This window comes from Schistocerca gregaria, chromosome 1, assembly GCF_023897955.1.
Source record: "Schistocerca gregaria isolate iqSchGreg1 chromosome 1, iqSchGreg1.2, whole genome shotgun sequence".
In the NCBI taxonomy this organism is placed as follows: Eukaryota; Metazoa; Arthropoda; class Insecta; order Orthoptera; family Acrididae; genus Schistocerca; species Schistocerca gregaria.
Window position 1 is genome coordinate 376,794,913 of NC_064920.1, and position 27,091 is coordinate 376,822,003.

A 27,091-nucleotide genomic window follows, 5' to 3' on the forward strand; every position below is an offset into this window, starting at 1 on the left:
GAATACAACTGCAAAATACAGCAAGATCTTCTCATGTACAGTCTTTTTTCTTTCTTTCTTCCTTCTTCTTCTTCTACTTCTTCTTCTTCTCCTTCTTTATGCAGGCAGCTCCTGCAGTACTGCGTATTGTGTCACGAGTTGCATTGCTGAATGATTTGTATTTTTTCCAGCTGCTGACAGAAACTTCTTGTAATGTAATTTGAACCTCTGTTTTAACTGCTGTTGATTTACACTAATTTCTTGCATTTTTAAAGTACTACTACTACTGGAGGTGGTGGGGGTGGTAGTGGTAGTAGTAGTAGTTGTAGTAGTGGTAGTAGTATTCATTTGTCTGTAGACCTCTTTCACAAGGATATTGAAGATGTCTTAGTATTACAATTAAAGAAAAACAAAAATAAAATAGTTAACATATACTATGGCCATGTATAAGGAACTTTACTAAATTCACCTTAAAAGACTTGGAAGAACCACTGAAACCCTCAATATGAATTGTCAGTTCGGGATCTGATCCTACTCCACCCCAATGTGTGTCTAGTGCTTGTAACAACTGTGCGGTCTCGCTCAGGACAAAGAGCAAGAAAAATGAAAGAGTGTGAAGGGATGAAAAAGGGTTAATATCATGGGATAATCTGGAAAAGGGGGGTAGTACTCACATGACAGTAGTGCATGTGGTCAGCACAATAAACCAATGATGCTTTCTATGACTCACTGTTCTTAATTGTTTAACATCAAAGAGCCTGTTTCTGTTAAACTTACTGTCTAAGGCTGATTTACTTCAAGATAGAAAGTTTTCCATCCACTTCCCTTTTTATTATGTTAAATACTCTTGGTATTAGTAGCTAAATAATGATGAACACATTTTCACTCAAGCATTCTGCCACCACTCAAAATGAATTACGGTGTCCTTCCAGGGAGTATTTCCATACCTTTCTTCAACTGGTTTTACTCTATATTTTAACTCCGCTAACAAACTTGAAAATATGGTATTAGATTACTAATTTTCCTAGGTTCTACCTTCACTGTAGCACCCTTTAGGTACATTTCTTTACCAAAACACAAAGAGTGGTGGAGAAGCCATTTTGCAAGTACATACATTGCAGCAACAAATGTTATTAATCAACTATGGGCATCAACATGATACATGAATTCCTGAGCTAGTGAGAAGCAGTGAATGAGGAAAGTGATGGGGAGGGAGGTGTGGACTGGGTGATGATGACAGGACAGAGGATGGGAAAATTGTTGGGTAGAGGGTGTAGGTACAGTGGGTGCACTGCACCTCACCTGCTCCAATTCCCGTACATTACACGCCTACCCCAACCACTTACCATCCCTCCCTCCTCCATTCCTTGCCAGCAAAACTGCTGCCTCCCTGCAGGCCACTAGCTGTCCATCCTCAACCACTCTTCTCACCTCTATTTCCCTTCACTCACCCCATCCAATGCAATACCCATCCCACTCTAGTCCACCTGCCGAAATGTAATTCTGAAATTGTGTGAGCAGCAGGCATAATGTAGGGACAGGTGTGTGTGTGTGTGTGTTTGTGTACTCTTCCTAGAAAAAGATTTTATTCCAAAAGCTAGCAAGTTTTCTTTCTGTTTTGTGTGTGCCTGGTGACACTCAACACTTCTGCTATTCACTGAGAGGTCTCAATTACTCATAAATGATTCACATACAGCCACAACTTTCCTTATAATATAAGAATAAAAGTCTTTTATTATAGACAATCAGCTAAGTATAAAAAAAAAAAGGATTAGTCAAGTATATGATTTACTTACAGTTTACCAAGTTGTTTTCCACGATACGTATCATTTACAACAACATCTTCCAAACGGCCACGCTGTAAATAATAATACCGTTTTATAAAAATCCAAGAAATCTAAAACAAATTAACTACTCCTTACCAAAAGGGAAGTATTAAAACTAAACAAATGCAACATTTGCAGTAATATTCCTCTCCTAATCAATTTGAAAGCACACTATGTGTAATAAACACTGGTCAAACTGTGTTAGATTAAGAGTCAAAACCAGAAAGATCATGTCTTCAAATCAGAAAAGAAAAATTTGAATGTTAAATGTTTGCTTTATAGAACTCTTTCAGCAAGAGGAAAAAAGAAAAAGAAATTATAATATCAGCTTTGTGAGAAGACAAGTGTTAAAACCTACTTATGGATATGCAGTGAGATTAAAAGCGACAAAGAAACAGCACCTACGTTTTGTCACTTCAACTGTCTCATTGCCCTGCTGTACTTTATTGTCTGTTGTTTCACACACAAGCAGACATTTATTTACTAAAGCTTTTGATATACACTAAATGATGAAAATAATGATACACCACAAAGGTGTTATCTAAATGGGACAGAAATCGGTTGATGTGTTGTACATGTTCACACAAACAAATGATTACAATTTCAGAACAATTGGATGAGTTATTCAAGAGGAAGAGAACAGCAAATTTCGCAAGTCTTAACACATTGGTTCACCTCTGGCCCTTTTACGAACCATTACTTGGTCTGGCACTGATTGAAGAGTTGTTGGGTGTCCACCTGAGAAATATAATGCCGAATTCTGTTCAATTGGCACATTACTAAAAAAGGTAACATCAATCTCACCAAGTCCAAACTCATGACTGATCGAGTAATGCAGGTTCAACTCTTGGGCCAATTACGGGAACTGAAAGTCTTGCACTGTTTCACACCTATCTTGGGTCAATCATCTACAACATGGGAACTTGTGAAAATGAGATAAGAAGATTGATCACACTAGGGCAAGTAGTTATTAAGCAGCTCACAAAGATCTGACAGAACAGAGTGCTAATGAACAGCAGAAATATCTAGCTTGGTGAAACACTTATTTTCGATCTACTTTTGCAGATGCAAAACAGGGACCCTCAAGGCTAGGGATAAGCAGCATATTGATGCATTTGAGTTTTGGTGCTAGTGCAGGATGCCAAGCTTAAAATAGACCAAAACAAAAATTAATGTGGCCATTATTGAGCAATTTAATATCTCTAGGCATCTTTCTTCTCGTATCAGACATAAAAGTCTCCAGTTCTTTGGCCTTATTGGGAGAAAAGGTGGAGAAAATAATCACGGAAGGAAAATTTGAGGGCAGGAGAGCACAAGGGAGAGCAGTGAACAGGTGGTTAGATCGAATCAAGAAGATAACCAGTCCACCTCTTCAGCAGGCTCTAAGAGAAGCAACTGTCAGGGATGGAGACACACAGCAGTGAGTCGAACAATTTATAATGATGATGATGATAATGATAAGTTTTCGAGTTCATTCAACTTACAATGATGCTTTATGTTAGACCATCTGTTGTTATGAACCTACTTCAGAAAGTTCATAGGTAACATTTCTCCCAAATTGCTTGGGGCAATGAGGATTTTACTGCTTGGTTACCTTCTAGGCACAACACATCATATGTTGGCAGGCATTGTTTGTACCATTCCAAAAAGTATAGATGTTTAACATCAAAATATTTGTAGAATAAAAGATACTTCAACTTCCCATACACAGTAACTTACGGAGTTACCCATTTAAAAACTTTTGAGCAGAATAATGATGTAGGATTAGTTGCAATTAAGATACACGATCTTCGTAATATTTATCCATTTTTCTTTCCGTGCCTGACTTGTGACATTATAACACAATCAAATACCTAATAGGTATTCCAGGGTGATACAGATATTTGGAGGATGTCACACAACACACTTTTTATTAAATAAGCTTTGTAGTAACAACAGTACATTTACAGCTTTATTATATGCAGCAGTAAAAGACTGAAGAATTGTGTCAAAAACTGAATGGTAACATTAGATAAGCAAATCTGAATGCCTGAAACAGCCTAGCAAGTTGACATAGACACCTACCTCTAACTTGGAAATGTTATCTTAATACTTGAAGGATACCCTCTGCTAATATCTTTCACGGGTGTAATGGATTTTATAGTGGAAGGAAGTAACCTGACAGAACTGTTCAACATACTTTCTGCCTTTTAAAGGTGAGCAAAGCATGATGACAAAAAGGACCCCATCTAATAACTTCAGCAAATGTATTGATTGAATAGAATAATTTTATTTTATTGCGAACTTATTCATTTTTCTTTTTTCTTTCTTTTTATGTTGCTGTCTACTTATGCACATGTAATAAGTGGCTACTGCTGTAGAAGAGCAAGTTACAAAAATGGTAATGAGGAGAGTACTTTTGTATCAAAAGGCACAACTATCACAGGTGCAAAGTTTTTTGGACTGTCGCAGCAACAACTCAATCAACATCAAGAACTGATAAGCCTTTTGACGAGTTCAGTGTTCCACCGGTCACAAGCATTGTGGACTATTCCAGCTTTACAATCATTCAATGATAAGCAGGAAGACTGAAAAGTGTACCAGAAATGGCTAGTGCTGCACTTTCAGCAAGAGATATTAAGTGTCCAGACTGTCAGTGAATGTTTTTGTTGTTGAGCAATCTTCAACTGCGTCACTTAGTTAAAAAGTCAGATCTGCTGCTGGACCCATCGGTGCTGCTCCTATCAGATATTTTTGCATTACTTTTGGAACGTTTTCTGTCAGGATGCACATAGTAGCAGCCTATTTAGGGGTTTTGCAACTTTGCAAATCTAATACATAAAGCTATGCTTTGTGGACTGTCTGACTTCACGGTTTATGCAGAATGCATAAATTTACATGTGTAAACTTAAAAGTGGAAATTTGAAAGTGTGTGAATGTGAATGATCCTATGCTGAGAGTTGAAATAGAGATGCAATGCATCTGGCTCCTGATAGAGATGTGGCAATCGGACATCTCTCTCTTACACTTGCCTTTGAAATCTCAACAGTTACACAGCAGATGTTTTCTCTGATTTCAAAATTTCTGCTATGAGTATGGCTATGGCAAGAACAGACTCAGTGCATTAGGCTTCTGTGTCGGACCCTAAGGTGATAAAAAAGTCATGCCCGGCAGCAGCTAGACAGTCCCATTGTGCACTGTCCCATGTTGTTCTGATGTGCCAGTTGCAGCAGTTTTATTCGTTTCCTACTTGTTCAGGCTGTTTCACATCATATGCACACCATGAGTCTCTTAATTGTGAAACGGAATTCCATTGATGTCTTCGTAAAGAGAATAATGCAGAGCTGTGTTAAACTACAATAGGCATCAGGTGACATCCTTCGCCAATTCATATTAACAGTGATTGAGAGTTATCATGTAGGAGCACCTAGGAAAATACCATTACAAGCAGAATTACAAGAAGTGCCAGTTACTTTTCTCTCTAACACTGATGTGTCAGTCTTGAGATAAACCTATTCACATATTTCAGTATTGGTGCTCTGCCACTGAACAATGTGCAACCAAAATTATGGGTATATGGAAGTTATGTTATTCCATGCTTAGCTCAAGTGCAACTTTCAGTCAAATATATTAGAGCAGAAATTCCTGGCATATTCTTCTGTTTGATTTCAGTATGTGCGTGACAGCAGTGAAGCCAGCTGCGAAACATTTGGAGATAATGCCACTGCAAGAAAATGATTTTTCCAATTTAAAGAGGATCGTTTTGACATTACTGACTCTCTATGTTCAAGAAGATCTTTGGGGTTTGATGAAGATCATTTAAATGCTTTTATCCACAAAGTTCCATGTCAGCGTACTCTAGAACTGGCAGATGTGATAAACTGTATCACGCCACCATTCTGTGACATTTGCACGCAATAAAGTAGGTGAAAAAATTGGATGTATGGATACTGCATCCTCTAAGCCGAAATCAGAGGGTGGTCATGTATGCATCTCTGCTTGCTCATCATCAATTGGCTTATAAGCAACAAGACTAACCACTCCTATCATGTATCATTACTGGTAACGAGAAATAGTGTCTTTATGCTAACATAAGGGAAAGAAAAGAATAGGTGAGCCCAAACAAAGCAGCAACTCCCCATAGAAGGACCCGTACACATCTACTAAAGATAATGTTAGGCATCTGGTGGAACAGCGACAGTATGGTGTACTATGAAATGCTTCCCTGAAGTGTAACCATCACTGCTAACCATTATTGTCAATAAATGAGACGTCTTGCAGACAAAACCCAAGATCAAGGACCAGGAAGACTATGTGAAGCAATGCTGCTCCATAACGCCCACCCGTATTCTGCTAGACTCGTGCTGTACAGGAGTTGGGAAGTCATTATGAATCCACCATACTAAGCTGATCTTGTGCCTACAGATTTTCATCTTTTTGCTCTCTATCGAACAACCTTCAAGCAAATTCCTTTCCAGATGAAAATGTACTCCGAACATGGCTTGAAGAGTTCTTCGCATTAAAACCATGAGATTTCTACAGTCATGGAATTGAAAAGTTACCCCAGTGTTGGCAGATTGCTGTAAATAGTGAAGGATAATATACTAAACAACGGAAACTTCAGTTTGGAATATCAGCCATGTAGGAAAAGCTAGATTGCTACTTACTGCAAATATGACACTTTAAGTTGCAGACACGCACAATTAAAAGACACACATAAGCTGTCAGCCACAACCTTCGTCGTATGTACATAAGATGTGCTTGCTTGTGTGAATGAATGGTGGGCATTTATCTTTTTTTCTGGTGAGGCTGTGGCTAAAAGCTTATGCGTAAGTGTCTTTTAATTGTGCCTGTCTACAACTTAAAAGAGTCATCTTTATGACAAGAGAGTGTATATGTTGTGTTTATTAAACTTATGGAAAAACACTATGAACTTATGCACCAACCTAGACCAACACCTTCAGCCTTTTGCCCATAACCTACCCTCCTATATAAAAGGTACCAACCATTTCAACCAGTGACTCTTCACAGTTCCTGTTCTTTTACCACCCGGTGCCCTGCTTGTCACTATTGAAGCTACCTCCCTCTATACAGACATTCCTTATGCCTATGGCCTCAGCACTATTGAACACCACATTTCCCAATGCCCAATGAATTCCAAACCTACAATCTCCTTCCTCATCACCATGACCAACTATACCTAGACCCACAATTATTTCTCCTTGAAGGCATCACATACAAACAAATCCAGGGTACGGCAATGGGCACCCGCATGATGTCATCTTATGCCAACCCATTCATGGGACATCTAGAGGAATTCTTCCAGAATCCCCCCCCTCCGGTCCACATTCACACTGATGACATCTTCATGACCTGGATTGATGGTGAGGACACCTACCCACATTCCTCCAGAACCTCAATACTGTCTCCTCCATTCAATTCTCCTGGTCTTCCTCAACCCAACAAGCCACCAACCACCAGCAATACTTGCACTTTGACATCTGCTACCCATTCTAAACCAAGGAGTCCCTTTCATATAGCTTAGCCAACCATAGCCATTGCATCTGCAGCGATCAAAATATATCAAGGATCTCACTGAGGCCTTCATGCACTGCAATTACACTCCCAACCTCATACAGAAACAGATCTCCCATGCCTAATCACTACAGTCACCCCCTCCCCTCCTCCTCCCAAAGTCCCATCATCTGGCCACAAAATAGCATGCCCCTCATGACTTAGTACCACACAGGACTGGAGCAACTGAATTATACTCTCCATATGGGTTTCCACAAGATCTCGTTGTGTCTCAAAATGAGAACTGTCCTACCCACTAGCCTTCCCACAGTGGTATTCCACCACCCACCAAACCTACACAAAATCCCCATCCATCCCTACACAACCCCACCTTCCAACCTCTTGCCTCATGTCTCATATCCCTGTTTAATAGACTTAGATGTATGACTTGTCCAGTACATCCTCCCACCACCACCTACTCCTCTCCAGTCACAAGCATCATCCATACTATCACACACAGGGCTCCCTGTGAAACCAGTCATGTTATCTACAGGCTAAGCTGCAACCACTGTGCTGCGTCCTATGTGAGCATGACAACCAACAAGCTGTCTGTTCACACGAATAGCCACCGACAAACTGTGGCCACGAAACAGTTGGACCACTCAGTTTCTGAGCACACTGCCCAACATAATGCTTTTCTTTTTAGTGTCTGCTTCACAGCTTGTGCCATCTGGATCCTCCCTACAAAGACTAGCTTTTCTGAGCTGCGTAGGTGGGAACACTCCCTGCAATATATACAATGTTACCGCAAACTTCCTGGCCTAATCCTCATTAGTCATTCTCCTTTACCCATCTATCATCTTCCCTGCTCCCAATCCAACTCTACATAGCCATCCATTCCACCAATGCACCCGGTCTTTTCTCCTTTTCCACTCCTCCCCTCACCCGCCCCACCCTCCATCTAACCTCCTGACTGCACCTAGCTGTCTTAACCCTCTTCACCACTTTGACCGCTCCTGGTAGCTGAGTGGTCAGCACAGCAGAATGTCATACGTAATGGCCCGTGTTTGAAACCCGCCTGGGTCAGAGATTTTCTCCACTCAGGGACTGGGTGTTGTGTTGTCCTTATCATCATCATCATTTCATCCCCATCCACATGCAAGTCGCCAAAGTGGCGTCAACTTGAAAGACTTGTACCAGGCGGTCTACCCTACGGGAGGCCCTAGCCACACAGTATTTCCATATCACCTCATTCTCGTATGCTTCCACAAGCAGCACTTTACCCCACCTACCCTCCCTGCCCCAGGCTCCTCCTCACCCCCACCATCTCGATTGCTTCTCTCATCATCAGCAGCTGCTCGCAGTATGGTCTCACACCCAGAGATAGTGGTCTTGTGTGTGTGTGTGTGTGTGTGTGTGTGTGTGTGTGTGTGTGTGTGTGTGTGTGTGTGTGTGAGAGAGAGAGAGAGAGAGAGCATGCGGGCGCATGTTTGTGTGTGCGTGTGAGTGTGTTTTGCCTAATTTGGAAGGAGGCCTTTTGGCCGAAAGCTTACTTGTTTCACAGTATTTCTACTGAGCCTGTCTGTAACTCAACATCTCCACTATTTGGTGAGTAGCAATCTATCCTTTTTATAAAACTGTCATTGTTCCTTCTGGATTTTCTATTGCTTGATTTCACCTAACAACTATGTACCTTTGACACTGCCTCTCCTGGTGATTATAAACCCTTCTGTAGAGAACATTTTTGGACTGTATTTATACTCCACACTTGAGTTTTCTATTTAATATTCTCTGCATTCTACTCAACCTTCAGTGCCATGTGAAGCATTTTTTGAGCTGGGTATAGAGAAGACTTAAAAGTCTTACGTTCATGTAATGCTGGAACCTTTGGTGGTGCCACAGCTCTTTAAGACACATCAAAGTTGGTTAATACTTCTACACAAAGTTAAGCTTGAATTGGACACATCGGATAGCAACAAGCACTTGCCCCTCCCCCAACTCTTTTACCCATTGGACTTCTCCTTTGGTGGCAGTATGAAAGCAAGATGTCTCCCTTCAGTTGTGTGGCAATTTTAAACTTACAGTCAGTGCACACAAGCAGAAGTAGATCCATACCCATTGCCGTGTCCAGAAGAGCTCTTTTGTAAATTGTCTGGAATTCAACTTTTTTTGTAAAGCTTATTTTTCAGCTTCTGTAGATAAACATTTCAGAAAAATTATGGTGTTTAACACCACTTTTGGCTCTCTGTCAGTGCAACATGTTACTATTTGTAGTTGGTAGTGCACTTGCCATATTTTAGATGTTTTGAACAGATCATTACAAGGACTCCCTACAGTATATAATACGTGTATGACATTTTGGTAACAGATCATACCAACAACAACAAAAATTGACACATGGAGTACCATTTTTGTGACAATCACAACAAAGACGTGAAGTGTACTTTTCCAAAATGTTCCTTTTTCTAGCCACCCGTTGCGTACCTCGACTACATAGTTAATAAAGAGGACCTCTGGCCCACACAATAGTACATAATGGCAATGCACAATCAATTCTTTAGCTGCTGAAAGATCTTCAAGCATTTTAGGCAAAATTATGGTCAGGTTATCCCGTGTGCAGCTTTTATTCCTTACCCACTGAATCAGTTATGCAGAAGGCAAGTTCCCTTCCATGCTTGTCAGAAGGATTTTAAAATCTTCAAATCCTGCCTTCAGTTTGTGTCCTGTCCAATGGTGTATCACCTGGATTTACCATTAATTCTGGCTACAGATGCCTACTGCATAGCGCTGGGGAAATCCTGTCTCACAAGCTTGCTAATAGTACTGAAACCACAGAGTTTGTGTTCAAAAAAATTAATTAAGGTAAAAAAAAAAAATAAATAAAAGAGAGAGAGAGATGTTGGTTTTGACCATAAACCACCATTACCACCGTGCACTTACAGGCCCTGGCCTGGACTTTCACAAGCAGGAAATAGTCAGTTTACAGATAGACACCTAAACAGATCAATCCTTGGAGGTCTTTCTAATTCTTTCTAAAGATGTTGCAGCACCATCCAGGCATAACATATCTCCAGAGTGTTTTACCAGCATGTCCACTTGGGATGCCCCATCATGTTATCAGCCACTTCACCAACAGGCATTAAATGCTACTTTGTCCGATGACATAATTCTCAAATTTGTTAGGGTGTTCTGCTATTAACATAAGAAGATACAAGGGCTGGGTGGTGGTGTCAACATGCCTGCAGCAACTGCTGTTGCAGCTGTTCCACTATTCGCATTGGGAAATCACACAGATGAAGCAATTGGCGAGTCAGTATACCTAATGGCCACGTATGGATAATGATGTCACACAGATAGTACATCCTGTCGAGCACTTCAACCCCCCCCCCCCCCCCCCCCATAATTTTATTCTACATGGACAGCACATACTTAGCCATGGGACCATGTCAATTCTGATTTCTTCAGCTCCTTTATTGGAACAATGGGGTTATAGTTGTGGACTCCTTTTTTCACTTTCTTTAAATTGTCACACTGCACCAGACATGGTGATAGTGGAGGTCATCAAAACAGCTTCCTGCATCTTGATTATGGACAACTGACCTCAGTTCACGGCATCCAAGTTTCGGTGATTCTGTACTCTCAACAGCATTAAGCATTTAATGAGACCACCTCTTCACTCAGCTGCTAACGGTTCAGCAAAACAATTTGTTCGTACTTTTGAAAAACAAATGGGAAAAGCTAAGGTGTTAACTAAACCACAAAAAGCTCTTAATCTCTTTTTATCTATCCTAAGAAATTATTGCATGGGCATCCTCATGATCCTGCTGCATCTTCTCTTCATACCATATGAGTAAGCCAAAGAGGAAGCAACAATGTTTTGCACGAGTGCTCCATTGGGTGCATACACTTTCGAGTGGACCTTGTACTGGATTCAGATGTCCATTGCAGCACAACAAGGATGTCAGCTGGTTCTGGTAGCGATTGTACATAGGATGCTGCACAGATACTGCAACCAGCTTCAGTTGCTGCACAGTGACCAGATTTCTCTGCTGTCCTGAGGCACCACAAGAGTGACAACCCCCACACCCAGCTCTTCAACAGCTTCCAGTAAACACGGGCATCTGATCCTTTCACCCCATCTATTAAAGGGGACTCTCCTGGACATTGACCCAGCTCCTCCACTAGAAGAACCACAAAGACTCTTGGTACCAGCACGGGTGCAACCAGCTTCCAAAGTTCCCACACTGTCTTTGGAGCCTTTAGCTACGGTTCCACCACCACTTGGGAATCAGAGCACTGCCCCAAAACTGACAAGGCTTCCTCAAGCAAATGCCTGATCCCACCTCAACATTCTATCTGACATCAGCCCGGTCATTTTCATTTTCAACACTGCATCCCAATTCGAAGGGGAACAGATCTTTTAACCACTCTGGATGTATCAAGGAAAGATTCAGAACTATCGATAAGTGTCATTACATCTACGTCTGGGAAGGTACTCCCAGCAATGAAAAAACAGCACCTCCAGCTGATCAGCTGAGGGCAGCTAGTGGACTGATTTGGCCCCATGTGCCCATGAGCTCGTTCTCCTCTGTGAATCAACTGACACCGATCAACTGATACTGTGTTCGGCTACTAACAATCATTGTAGTTGCTGTTACATACAGCTATTTAGTGCAAACAACCCATGCTGCTACTGCCAATAGTAGACATTTCAGAGCATTTGTAAAAAAAAAAAAAAAAAAAAAAAAAAAAAAAAAAAAAAGGGGGGGGGGGGCGGACTGAAATTTCTTTTTCCACATAGATTCCCACTCTAGAAATAATTTTTTACCAGCATGAAGGATGGTTTTTGTATTGCAGCATTGTAGAATGAGGCTAATGCATCAGGAGCCAACTGCGCATGAATCCTTCCACACTCTCATCATCTTCAAATAGGTGCCCTCCTAGAGCCTCTTTAAGCAGTCAAAACAAATGGAAATCACATATAGATAGGTCTGCACTGTAAGGAGGATGATCAAGTTGAGTCCGGTTTATTTGATACAGTTTGGAAAACATTAGGGCTGCAGTATGGGGCCTGACATTGATGTGGATGACTTGTCGAATTGGTCTGTCATCTTTTGCGGCAATATGCATTCCCCGACCTCCTTCAACAGCTCGCAATAGTACACAGTATTACCGATTGTGTGTTGCCTCTCCAATAAAGATAACCCGTTGAAAGAACCTTGCCAGCTGACGTTTGAGTTGTTTTCCCTGGGGCTCCCTCCCCTTTTCTTCGCCACCCCTTACTAGCTTGTTTAAATTAAGGAGTGTAGTGGTGGACCTACATTTTGTCAGACGGAAATCTGGGGGGAAAAAATGACATTCTTTCACAGACCTAGCTGTAGGTCTCTGAAAGACATCCCAACGTCTCAGCTTTTGACATTTGGGCAAAAGACGAGGGACCCAACTGGAACAACTATAGGTCATTTGTGATGAGAGATTCCATAACTTATTCTGACCTGTTCTGCAACTTCTTATACTCTCGTTTGTTGATCACCTTCAAGATGTCTCTAACTGCTCGAATATTTTCATCTTTAATGATGGTCTGAGGATGGCGATCATGTTACTGATTTTCCATATGATCTTGTCCTTCCTTGAACTCTTTATGCCACGCAAAAACACATGTCCTTGACAATGTTTGATCACTGAAATGTGCAGTCAAATTCTATAAAATTTCTGTCGCTGTAATTCCTTCACTATCACGAAATTTTCTAATTATTCACCTGTTGCTCCAACATTGTGAGTGTTTATGATGAAGATGCTAGAAGTATGTAATGCCTGGGTCTCCCCACTCCTAATGGCACCATCCAATAATACCTGAGGTGCAGGTTCGGTCCTACCAACCACTGATTCTTGGGAACAAATATCCCATTTATATTTGATTCACCCAAGTACATATCTGCAATGTCAACTTGTTCACAGGAAATTCCTACTATAATTTATCTTATTATCAATTGGGGCTGAAATATGACTTCAAATGAGGCCTGCATGTGAGAACATTACAGATGGTGAATTGGGGTCAAGAAGATTCATACAGAAACAAATGACGAAACACTAAGAAATAAGTATTTATTCCAAACTATTAAGAGTTTTTTTGTTAGAATAAACAATACTGAAGCTGTATTTTATAATGCCTGTTTCAACTACAAACTACAAATGCCATTCTCTGTCTTTAAATACTGCATGTCCGAATTGACTTCCACTGGCCAGGGTGTATACGTGGACAAGAAAAAAAAATTCCTGTGTTTCTCCCGGATTTCCCGGTTAAAATACGCTTTATCCCGAGTGAAAACATACTTTTTCCCTGTTAACTAACAGGATATTTTCTCTCGGAAATGTGTAACTCTTCAGTCCTCTGAATGATTATGGTTTTATACATGAGCGTAGAATTTCCCGGCGCTTTAGAAAACTAAACACAGGGAAAAAACGTGTTTTGGAAAGATCTTTGATGTACAGCAACACGTACGCTGCATATTTTCGAATTCCACCAAACGCCACATGTTACTTTCCGAAGAATTGAAATCGAGATTGCGATGCGATTTTGTACGCCAGTCATAGCTCATGTCACGTGATCTCGCCAGCCGATTACAGCAGGTATTCAGAGGTTAGGACACGTGCTGTAGTCAGCCAATAGCAACACCACTGTTAAGTAGTGCAAACACACAAACAGAAAAAGTTAATGGTTTAAATTAATATACATAGTATTGCTACACGAAACGCAAAGCTTTGACATATAATATTGGTCTATAAGATTAATACGCTGCAAGAGAGGCTAAGCTTTCACATATAATGTTGGTCTTTCATGCGCGTATTACACTTTAAGATATATCACACATATGTGCCAGTAAAATTTTTAATAACGACATAAATGTCTGATCTTCTGGGCTTGAAATTCATCAAAATGGCTAGTCATCAAAGAGTCGATTTTTAAATGAGAGTCAAACGCTCTGCGATTTAAGAAATTCATCGTACATTCTCGCATGGGATACAGTAATATCCTTTGTTAGAGTATCGGTCCTTACCACTCAAAATTACAAAAATTTAACTGATAACAAAAACAATGGAAAATTCCCAGAATTCTAAAAAATTCCCAGGTTTTTCCCGGTTTTCTCCCCGATGAAAAAATTCCCAGGTTTTTCCCAGATCTCCCGATTGTCCCAGGTCGTATACACCCTGCTGGCTGGCTCAGAACAGACTGGCGATTTAGGTGAAACATTCTGTTAGAATAGGAAGCTGATCGGCTTTTTTCAATACTCCCCAATATTTTTTCTAACAACAACCAAATTCTATTTCAAATTACATGTTTACTATTTGAGCAATTGGTTCGGAATGAAATTTTGGCAATGAGACTTACCACCACTCTAGGTGACTGATGAATGACATGTACTATGTGTCCTCTTTTTTAGGGTAAAACTCTGACTCTCATATCACATTGATCACTGCCCAAGCATGATAATACTAACAGTAACTCTCACTCAAGAGTCACTGCCAAAAATTCATGCAGAATTCATGTCAACACCTTTTGAATACAAATTCATTGGAGAAATCTTCAATTAAAATGTCTGGACTTGAAAATACTCACCACTGCACATCCATGAATGAATTTTTGCTCTATAACAAGAGTAGCAGCACCAATAATTCTGTTAGTTATTGTATCTTCGATTACTGTGATGAAGTACGTATTTTTACATGCCTTCATTTCAGCATATCGCCCTAATGGAAATAAAAATAAAACCATGTTATTCATAGTATTACCTAATCAAAGGATTTTGAATATTAATAAAACAGAACCTGAATGATGAAAATGAAAGCAACAAAAGCTATTATTTGGATTTAATTATAATACCAAGACACAAAATTAAACCATCAGATGATACAGAAGGTGGAACAAAATATGAAAACACAATTCCAGGCTTAATATGGGGCAGGAAAGCCACTGGCACTCAAAACAGCTTCCAGTCATCTCAGAATGGATGAATACAGGCCTCGTCTGGCTTTCAAGGGAATTTTGTACATTCTTTCTGCAAAATAGCACCAAGTTCAGGAATGATGATGGAAGTGGGTAATAATCATACACCCTTCTCTCCAAAGTAAGCCACACAAAAGCTCACTAATCTGGTGACTGTTGTGGACACGGGAGATATAATTCATCCTCACGCTCACAAAACCAGACTTGGATGATGCGAGCTGTGTGAACAGGGGCCCTGTTGTCTTGGGATACTTATCATCATTGCAGAACAAACACTGTACTGTGTGATAAATCTGATCAGCCAAAATGGTCACATAATCCTTGGCAGTAATGCAACCTTACAGAGGAACCATGGGGCCTATAGAATACCATGATATAGTAGCTCACATCATCACTGAACCTCACCATGTTTCACTTTTGGGACAGATGGGGCCTATAGAATACCATGATATAGCAGCTCACATCATCACTGAACCTCACTATGTTTCACTTTTGGGACATAAGTGCAGCCGGAAATCGGAAACATAGTGAAACAAGACTCATCTGACCAATTAACATTCTTCCATTGCTCCAGAGTTCAGTTTTTACAGCTTCAGCATCAAGTTTTCCTGTTATGGGTGTTTGCATCACTGACACGTGGTTTTGGAATTGCAGTTCGCTTTGAAATTCCCTGTTTATGAAGCTCCACGTGTGTTGTGTCGGTGCTGATAGGATCAGTAAGAGCGACATTCAGCTCTGCGGTGACTTTCGCAGTTGCTGTCCCCTTATTTTTTGTCACAATTCTCTATAAGGATGTCCGCCAAAACCGCTCCACCAACACTTTTGTATGTATTGTAATTTTGTGGGTGACGTTTTTTCTGCTTTCCCTGTATGTAGTAAGTCAGCAATCCAGCGCCTCTTGAAACAGCAAACAATTCAACTGCTTCGGTTACAGAAGCACCCACTATACAAGCACCAACCATCTGTCCACATTCAAATGCCCCTGGCTCTGCACAATGCATTCACAATTACCCAGAAAACTGTTCTGACATGACTGACATTCGAAACGTACTGACAACATTGCACATGTGCCACTTGTGGTCAAATACAGCACTGTGAACTGCAGACTTGGCTAGCATCTGCATTTAGGCTCAAGGATGCATTCTTGCTGTGTTTCCATATTTTTGTCCACCCTTGTACCTGTTTTAGTAATGACAGCCACAATTCATTCAACAAGAGAGAAATCACAGTTTTTCAGAAAGTTAACTATGGTTTTGTACATACCTTGAGGTGCAGGTCTAGAGAACAAAATATTGACAACAAATAATGTCAGCCAAACGTTTAGCTTCCTTAAAGGCTGTACCTTCAGCTTTAAATGGAATGTTACTAATAATACTTCTCCAGATATTTCTTTGTGTTTTCAGTTTCTTTTTATGGCCTCTTACTCTCAGATCTTCAGCTGTACACATTCATCTTTCTTTACTGTATTTCTCCCGTCTTTCCTTTCTATCTCCACTACTCTCTCACACATTCCAGTACATCATTGCTCGTGCAACATATTAGGACTGCACCAATCCTATTGAGACTCAAAATGATGACTAGGTCAAGTGCTGCACAATTTAAAGTCCATAAAATATAGTGTTCATAAACTTCAGTGAAAGCAGTAGGTTCCAAGTAATACATGATTTGGCCCTAGCACTGGCAGGGGGAAGGGTCTACTCAGAAGACGTTGCAGATAAAATTTGCCTCCCTTTGTAACTGAATGATGGTAACAAATTTTTTTGCACATCAAGCCACCTTACCCTACTAGCACATAATTGTGACTCAAAAGCAAGATAATGATATATAGGGCAGTACACAAGGGGTGACTGTGAAAAGGTTTAAAAACTTATCATCCTGCTGCATCATAGGAAGTTGCCAGTGTGCTAGTTCATGCACCTCAGGGCAGAGGCTTGATGCAGAGCTAAGCCTGCATAACTCAGCAGCCAACCAACGTTCTATGCATATTCTTTACTAAGGAACAGTGAGCATTGAAAAGTTTTTTGTTCTCTCTCTCTGACAACAAACGGCAATAATTTGTTATGGCTACCTTGATAAGAGTTACCATGAATTAGTAGAAGTCCCTGAACCGTTAGCGGAAGAAATCAGTGCTGCCCTAAAACCACTCAAGAACAACAAGGCCCCAGGAAGTAGTGGTATCACAGCTGAGATGCTTCGCTTGGAAGAACAACCACTGATGGATGCATTGAAATGATTAACATCCACCATCTGGCAGCAGAAATAATTACTGAAGAATGGAAGGGAGCAAATTATATGTCCCATCTCCAAGTATCCAACTACCGAGGAATTTAACTTCTTGAAACTGGATACAAAGTCTTTGCAACTCTACTGCTAAACCAAATGAAACCACAGGCTGAAAGAATTGTGTGTGCATACCAATGTTGGTTCATCCCTGGACGGTATATCATTGAACACATATTTACTTTGAGGTAGCTGAGAGAAAAGTTCTACGAGTTCATTCAGGAACTACACCTCATCTTCATCGATTTTTGGCAAGCTTATGACGGCACTGACCGCATCACATTATGGGAAACATTAGAGGAACTTGGCATCTCATCGAAATACATCCGACTAATAGCAGCTTGCTACACCCAGACAACTTCTAAAGTATGGTTTGGCAACCAACTATCACCACCTTTCACTATCCAAAATAGATTGAGACAAGGAGATCTATTGGTGCCAATATTATTCAATTTGGCCTTGGAAAAAGAAACACTCTAGAGCAAATGTGTGCTGATACTTCCCGATTCCTCCAAAATGCAAAGGAAATTGGGCTGGGGGTGCATGATGACAACACTAAATACCTTGGAGTATAATCTCGTCGAGTTCTCCCTCCTTCCATTGTTGTAGATGGGCATGCTTTCGAAGGAGTTGAAGAGTTCAAGTACCTGGACTCAATATTAACGAACAAAAGTGAAGTGACGAAAGTATTGCGTCAGTGCATAACAAGTGCTAATCACGTGTTCTTTAATCTGAACATTTTTTTTTAAATCTCGTTTGATATCTTAGAAGAACACAGTTCAACTGTACATGATACTGGTGAGGCCAGTACTTTTATACGATTGTGAAACTTGGGTGCCATCAGCAACGACAAAAGATTCAATATGTGCATTTGAAAGAAAACTACTTCAAAAGATCTATGGCCCCACCTACAATAAAATGGAAGGTAAATGGGAAAGGAGAAAGAAAGAAGACCTGTACCAGAGGTTTGGAAAGCGGCACACAGGACGTATATTGGGACAGAGGCGACTACAATGGTTTGGTCACATCTTACGAGTGGGCGGTTCCCTTCCTGAGAGAGTCCTCCACTCTCAAACCATGGGAAAATGCCTGGGAGGGTGCCCAAGAACACAATGGAAGAATCGAGTGACGCCGATCCTTCAAGAAGTGGAACTGGGGGCCTTGTCTAATACGTCAAGAGTGGAAGATATATGGTTTCTTTTTGAGACATCACGAAAAAATGAGAGCGCCATCTGCAGCAAATACCTCCTCTCTTGTGACTGACAGACGTTCCTTTTATTGGGGTTTTTGTGTTTGTAATGTTTTTTTTTCTTCCTACTGTTCTTCAGCAGTAGGCCTCAAAGGCCCGTTAATACAATAAATGATGATGATGATGGCTACCTTGTTTAACATTTGAAGTTAGGCCTCTCTCACATTGTCCACATCCTTACACAAACTGTTGATGCTCTCACAAATTTTCGACTATACCTCCATATTAGCTTGTAGTGTCCACATACAGAGTATGGCTACCTTAATGCAAAAATCACACATGTACACACCAACAAATGGCTATTTCGGTACCACAACAGATAGCACATACATTTGTAATGAAGGCACACCAGTTAACTACAAGAATTATTTGGTATCAGAATGATTAAACTGTTTGTAAACTTAATTGAAATATGAGACACATGTTGTCACTTCCACGTGGGAAAAATACATTAAAAACAAAGATTCCCAGACTTAGCAAGCGGGAAAGCGCCGGTAGATAGGCACAATGAATAAAACACACAAAAATGCACACAGAATTTCGAGCTTTTGCAACCGGCGGCTGCTTCGTCAGTAGCGGAAAGACTTACGTAAGGGGGAAAAAAGGATAGGTATATACTCGCGCATACACACACACACATATCCATCCATACATACACAGACACAAGCATTTATGGATGGATGTGTGTGTGTGTGTGTGTGTGTGTGTGTGTGTGTGTGTGTGTGTGCGCGCGCGCGCGCGAGTATACACCTATCCTTTTTTCCCCCTATGGTAAGTCTTTCCGCTTCCGGGATTGTAATGACTCCTTACCCTCTCCCTTAAAACCCACATCCTTTCATCTTTCCTTTTCCTTCCCTCTTTCCTGACGAAGCAGCCGCCGGTTGCGAAAGCTCGAAATTCTGTGTGTGTGTTTATGTGTTTTATTCATTGTGCCTATCTACCGGCGCTTTCCCACTTGGTAAGTCTTGGAATATATATATAAGAAACCTTTGTTTCAGGGATTTTGCTTCATTATTACTGATACACAAAAATTTACTTTCATATAGCATTCAAAATATTTTCTTTAACTGGTGTCATTGTATTCATGGTACTGAAACATTCTCATTAAAAAAGTTTGTGTGTATGAGTCTAAACACACACACACACACACACACACACACACACACACACACACACACACACACAGACAGACAGAAAGAGAGAGAGAGAGAGAGAGATAGATAGATAATGAATATATGCAATGCTTACGAAGAAACTGCTCCTTTGTGATATCTCCAACACTTGTCAGCTGCCCAAGCAATTGTACAAATCCTGAAAGTTGAATTTTATTCTGTCAGAAAATTTTTCACCCTGTAAGCATAATGTAATTTACAGAGCCAAATGAAGTGACAAGAAAATGACAGCAACAGCAGCTTCACAAGCTGTGGCATATTCATGAATAAAAACAGTTATCCAGGAATTGTTGAATTTGTTTCTTTTATTCCAGTATATGGTCACAAAATCTGTCATCAGACTATCAGTTTGGTCTGTGATCACAGACTGTAAAAAATGTACACTTCCTGGATCAGCCTGTGAAACTAGTGTCATGTCTGGCTTATGACAGAGTCAACAGCCTCTGTAAACTGAAGTAGAAAATAAGTGTCAACATCTGAAGACAGTCACCACAGAAGAAATTGATCCAGTTTTACTGTATAAAATTTGTAAGTAAGAATTTTATAAAGTATATAATATGATCTTGTTGCATATAACAGTAGCTGTTATATGAAAGAAAACTTCATGCATCTGAAGACAGGCAGAGACTGTGCATAAACTCGGTCCTTCACTTTTCACAGGCTAACCAATTTCAACACTATATAATGTAAACTACAACTAGTTCGCATAGTTCAACACTATATAATGTAAACTACAACTAATTCGCATTTTCTATTAAGAATGCAGAAACATCTTGTTTGGTTATGAACACTCAAGCAAGCAATGAACCAAGTCGCCAAGTAGCAGAGGCACTGGGTCATCGGCAGGTAGATAAATCAAGACAGAAAACTTTACTGATTAACAAGTAAGCACTGAGACGTGTAAAATTCTTATACTGTCCTTTTGGTGTCATATAATTTAATTTCAGTTTGAGTGTTTTTGTGCCATAAAATTTAATTTAGCTCTGTTACAGTGTATATGTATCCTTCAGCCTCATGTACAGTACTGTTAATACACGTCTATCTATTGTCTAATATATGTTAAATTACATCTGTTGTGGTGTATGTATTTTAGTTTGGTTCAATGTACTATTATGCACATTACATAGGTTTGGCAGGTTGAAATCTTCTTATATTTTTAAGTGAGAAATATATAATATGTGTGTATCATCAGTTTTCACTATTTTGATCTGGCAGATATTATTTGCTTTGGCTTCAGTAGTGCACAGTGTTCTCAGTTTCTTACTGACACTATGCATGATTACTCATTTGACTGAGCTTTGTATGTTCAAATATGAAGGACTAGCAAGTGTGGAAGTCTGATTTTCGGTACTGGTTACGCAGAATCATGCTTCTTGATTATATTTTGTCTTTTCCTACTCCTAGCAACAGTAGATTGCATGAGCCAAAACGAACAGCAATAGATTTATTTTGCAGTTACTGGAAAGAGCAATTCCAACACACTGAATGCCCTGAGGCTGCCAATACATACAGCAGGGTCATGCCCAGCACTGTGTGCCTGCCAATAGCCACACTTTGAATTATGTTTGGAACAGTATATAATGCAGTACTGTGCATTAATTTGCGTTTCTTGTTGGAGTTACAACCGGTGACAGGAAATTAGGTACAATGCCTTGTTCCACATCTTGGACTTTGTCTTTTGCACTTTAAACACTACTCAAAGATACACTATACTAAACATCTTGGATCATGTGGCCACAGAGGTACACAGCGTCATGTGGAATCTCTGCTATGTCCGCCACTAGCCCCATGACTGTCAACGTGCTAGAGCGCTGCATAAAATAAAGTCTAGAATGGAGACACATTTGGAATTCTATAAAATAATTTGCAGAAGTTTAATGTTTTGAAGGCGCACAATTTCTGGAACTGCAGATTAAGTAATAACAAGTAATTTTTGTTCCACGTGTGATGAAGGACGTGCAAAATATTAAACTGGTTGCAAACCATCTGTTGTCTTTTCCCACCTTCAAATCACAAATGCCAAGAGAGAAGAAAAATATGGTATAAGTCTCCACCAGGGATCAGTGTTAGGGCTACTACTACATATTTTGTAAAACATCTCAGTAACAGGTGACACTATAACTATGTATGAAGATTAAATAGAAGAAAGTAAATCATATCAGTGTGCAAAACATGCAAATTAAATTTGTTTGGTCAGTTTGGTCTACATGGTGAGGCACAATGCACCATTCAATTTAACCAAAAATGCACAGCTGTTTCAGTTTTCTCTATCTATTCTTTTACGTTCTCCTGTAAGTCTCTTGTATGCTTTTACCATGTTTATGATTATTTTCAGCCATAATTCTTCATGTATTTTGTTCACGTGACTAGCCATACATATCTGAGAGTAACATGTTTAATGGTTAAATATGATACCTATAGCTGCTTTTCTGAGGAAGAGAATGAAAACACTATAATTAATAATACAGAACTCCTGCGAATTATTATTGCAAGTTAATGTAATTCTTATGAAGGGTCGTTTTAAATCTATTGCACAAAAATAAATTAAATACTCCAGTAATGCTAACTACGTTACACTGTTCCACAACAATGGTATATGTTTAACAATGTGCGTCCCATGGAATTGGGCTATCCGTCCACGAATTTTTATTAGTTCCCACTTCCAAGCAAAGGCAATTGGAGTTTTATCGTTAACAATGATGCTCTTCTTTTCAAATCATTATAAAATGTTAACTGAGCAACGTACACATTTTTAACAAGGAATGTAAATTAGAACAGCCAACATGAAATTAATAATTATAATTACATACTACAAAAACGCTACAAACCTTTTTCGTAATCCGCCCGGCACAAGGGACGAACTAGAAGATTTTCTCCGGGGTTAACTGCAGTAACAGGAGGATTAAATTTTGTTGGTGACTGAGAAAAGTCCAGCTTTTTAAGTAACTCTGGATCGTACATCGGCTCATGATGTAGAGCATGTGTGTCCTGAAAATAAGTAATGTTCAAATCTACATACGGCTACATGATGGAACAATACAAATAATTATATGCAATAAAGCGACAATGTGACGTTACACCACAAAGATGAGAGGTAAAGTTTCCCATTGAATCAAGTATAAGCGGCTTTCGCGGTGTAAATTATTAGGTATAAGCGACTTTCACGGTGTAAATTATCTTATCTCATGTCATACACACTGACAGCTGTTGTTACAGTGCTGATGTGACATATGCTTAAGTAGCTTACACTGTCAACAATGCTTTAATCACATACAAATGAAAATAATCACTATATTTTTGTCATAGTTACCTGCTCTCTAAACACCATGTTACAGCTGCTGGCAGTTCTCTGCGAATATGACCGTTAACTACGAACTCCAGGGACTTGTGTGTCCTTCATAACTTGTCAGCCCAACATTCCGAACACAGAGCTTTCAGAAGGTCACTTAGCGTGCCGGAGAAAACTTTCGGGCGTAGCGAAGTTTACATCCAACGCCACCTGTTCCTAGTGTTGCCACATCGCACGTCGCGGTTCAATACATGCCGCGTCCACAAGTTATTTTCGATTCAGTGGCACAACTTTGTTATAAGCGATGCTTATGATATTATGTCCAAAAGAACAGTCTCTGTCGCCAAGCAGACAGATTTTATAAAGTCTAACTAGTCTATATTTTATCATTAGCCGAAACTTATGTTTCAGTAATCACGTCTTCCAAAAAAAAAAAAAAAAAAAAAAAAAAAAAAAAAAAAAAACCACCGGGACACAAAAGTTAAGTCTTGAAATGTTTCAACGAAAGTTCCACCCTGTTACTGTTAAAGAATGATTGTTTGTACTTAAATGCAAGGGTCAATGGACGGGAATGGATTGTGTTGTTCATGACTGCGTATTTTGATTTTGAGGCACACTCTTAGAAATATGATACTCATATAAGCAACTAAGAATTATGGAAATTATTTAATTTATATACCAAATTTAATATTATGGGTCATTCTTGCGATCTATAATGGGGACACAGGTCTTTGTTTCTCAAACATATGCCGCTTTGAGGGACACTCCACTGGTGGGAACAGAAGTGAAACTGAAAAAATCAGATTCCTGGTATTAAGGATAGTTAGGAAGCTCTCGTGATTTCTTGCAAAAGCTGAACATAGCGTCTTTCGTGAACAATATATTGACCGCAGTCAGTACCTATGATGCATTTAAGATAATGTACCTTGCATGATTTCGTCAGTTAATCTAATATTCAGTGACAACTCAGTTTGGTACCAAGGATACAGAGTCAAAGAACATTTGTATCACAGTATGTAATTTCTGAGCGTTAAAAGTCTTACAGAAGAGACTCACAGGAGACAGTAAAGTGTAAAGCAAGAGTGTATGGGTGAATGGAAAGAGATTCGACCATTCTGTGGATTAACAGGCAACAAAAGATGCATCTAAAATGTATTAGTCTCTTCTCAGTTCTGCTGTGGTTTCTCTTCATTCCAACACTGGTATCGTGGCGCGCGCACACATTACATTACCATGCGTGCATATTAAGTTAAAATATAGATGTACTGGTAATCAAATCTCGACTTCATAGTGTTATTTAAACCTCATATCTTTCCATTTCGCCCGTTTCTTGCGTTATAATCACACTGACATCTTTCAAATCAATCTAGATCGTAGGCTAGGCTACAGGTCAGTATGCCACCACATCCAAGATTACATAGCCACATTCACAGTATATAGGCCTACCAACTCACAACCAAACTGTTACCTTCCAGCCTAATCGAGACCTAGGGATACACTATAAATCAGCCTGTTACCACAGTCTTCATTTCATAAAATAACAGACGTAACATAATTATCGTCAGCGTTCTGTCATCTTTGTTATTTTGCACAATGATGTCACGTGCCACATCATAATTATGTTACAGGATTAAGCTGACATCCGTTACCAGTAGGTTCAAATGACTCCAAATTTCAGTCTGAACATAGATGTTTCCTCTGCACAAATCAGACAATTTATGCAAGTTTAATGGCACCTCATGAAAAACAAAAGTTTTAAGTCTGGAAACAGATTCAACATGTATATTAGAAGCAAACACCAGACTCAAGGAGGCTGAGAAATAGGATAAGAAAAATTTGTACCTGGTTGTAATTTCATGAGAGGGCACAAGAAACTCAAGATGGCAAACTATGTTTGAAATTGACTGTTCCTAGGTGCATGCAATGTGCAGATTGTAGCACAGAAGAGACCTGAAGATACACCATGTTTCTAAATTTATCTGTGATTTGTCTCATATATCTACATCATAATCCACAAGCTACCCAATGGTGTGTGGTGGGGGGTACTTTCAGTGCCACTATCAGATCCCTCCAACCCTGTTCCATTTGCGAATACTATGTGGAAAGAATGATTGTCAGTAAGCCTCTGTATTGGCTCTAATTTCTTGAATTTTCTCGTCGTGGTCAGTACATGTGATGTATGTGGGGGGAAGTAATATGTTGTCCAACTACTCCTGAAAAGTGCTGTCCCGAAACTTTAATAGCAAATCTCTCCACGATGCACAACACCTCTCTTGTAACATCTGCCAGTGGAGTTTTTTTAGCATCTCCATAATGCTCTCTAGCCAGCTAAACAATTCCGTGACGAAAAGTGCCACTCTTCGTTGGATCTTCTCTATCTCCTCTATCACTCCTACATGATAGGGATATCAGATGAACAATACTCAAGAATCAGGCAAACATACGCCTTATAAGCCACTTCTTTCATGGATGAGTTACATTTCCTTAAGATTCTTCCAATGAATTGGAATCTGGTATCTGCTTTTCCCACTATCTGTTTTATGTGGTCATTCCACTTAAGGTCGCTGTGGATAGTTACGCCTAGATATTTTATGGCAGATGCTGTCTCCAGCTGTTTGTCATCAATAGTGTAGCTATACAGTAGTGGATTTCTTTTCCTATGCATGTGCAATATGTTGCATTTCTTTACATTCAGGTTCAACTGTCAGGACCTGCACAATTCATGAATTCTCTGCTGGTCGTTTTGCAAATTCTTACCATCTCCTGGCATTGCTACTTTGGTATAGACAGCTGCAACATTTGTAAATAGCCTTTAAGAGCATCTGACACTTTCTACTAGATCATTTATATATACCGTAAACAGCAACGGTTCTATTACACTTCCCCGTGGCACTCCAGAAATTACCTTTACATCTCTCGACATAATGGACAAACAACTTTCTGATTTCTGGCTAAGCCACAGTGCTTGTATTTGGTACAGAAATTAGGCATAGTGTTTAAATTTTAGCACCATTTTAATCATGTTTAATCAATCAGGACCATCGCTGTTGCTGAATGGGTAGTGTTGCTGCCTTCATTGTGTAAGGACCCAGGTTCAATTCCCAGTACAACCTCACATTTTTTTGAGGTAGGAAAAGTCAGGAACAGGATTCACTCAGCCATGTGAGGCCAAATGAGGAGCTTGTGACATCATCAGGATTCATCTACTGGCAAGAGCAGCTGGAGAGACTGGTGACAAGCTAAACACATATCCTTCAATCATGCATCTCTCCTCGTGCTGTCCTGTAGGCTGCAATCTGAACAGGCCTAAGGATAAATCTGCGAACAGTGTTTACATTTCATATTGCTGTGTAATTAAACATTTAAAAGACTTTCCTAAAATGAATGTGGCTGTTTTGTAATATATTTGCAACAATATTCACCACACGTTTCAGATATGTAGAGCCTGGAAAACCATATTTTTTCTGAGCTAGAACAATTACAATCAATTGCAACTGAAACAAGCAGAAAGATATACATGTTCAGTAAACAAGATTAAAAAATCAGTAACGTCACATTTTAATGAGGAACTTGAAACTTCCTGCATAGGGTAGGAGCATGTAGAGGATCTATGGCTCAAGTTTAATAGAATAGTTGACCATGCACTGGAGAGAGATGTGCCCAGCAGAACAGTTCATTATGGGAAGGGCCCTCCATGGTGTACAGTCACTGTAGAGAAACTTCTAAAGAAACAGAGATTTGGCTGTCAAAAGAATAATGCATGACGCCAACCATAGGAGAATATTGTCAAACAATATT

The 27,091-nt window shown here is 39.8% G+C and overlaps 1 protein-coding gene across 4 annotated transcripts in view; it reads right to left on the bottom strand.

Annotated features, from left to right (window-relative positions):
• Window positions 1-24,949, bottom strand: part of LOC126347693 (probable glucosamine 6-phosphate N-acetyltransferase) — an 87,706-nt gene extending 62,757 nt beyond the window's left edge. Inside the window, exons 1-5 of one of the 4 annotated variants that reach the window (XM_050002297.1) lie at window positions 23,315-23,619; window positions 22,833-22,992; window positions 20,081-20,143; window positions 14,917-15,047; window positions 1,776-1,837 (exon numbers count right to left, since the gene is read on the bottom strand). In XM_050002297.1, coding sequence (XP_049858254.1) covers window positions 1,776-1,837; window positions 14,917-15,047; window positions 20,081-20,143; window positions 22,833-22,992; window positions 23,315-23,332 — 434 coding nt within the window. In that variant the 5' untranslated portion in view covers window positions 23,333-23,619. Of the gene's footprint in view, window positions 1-1,775; window positions 1,838-14,916; window positions 15,048-20,080; window positions 20,144-22,832; window positions 22,993-23,314 lie in introns of all 4 variants that reach the window. The other 3 variants (XM_050002296.1, XM_050002295.1, XM_050002294.1) reach the window with 3 other exon arrangements.
• Window positions 24,950-27,091: the final 2,142 nt, after the last annotated feature.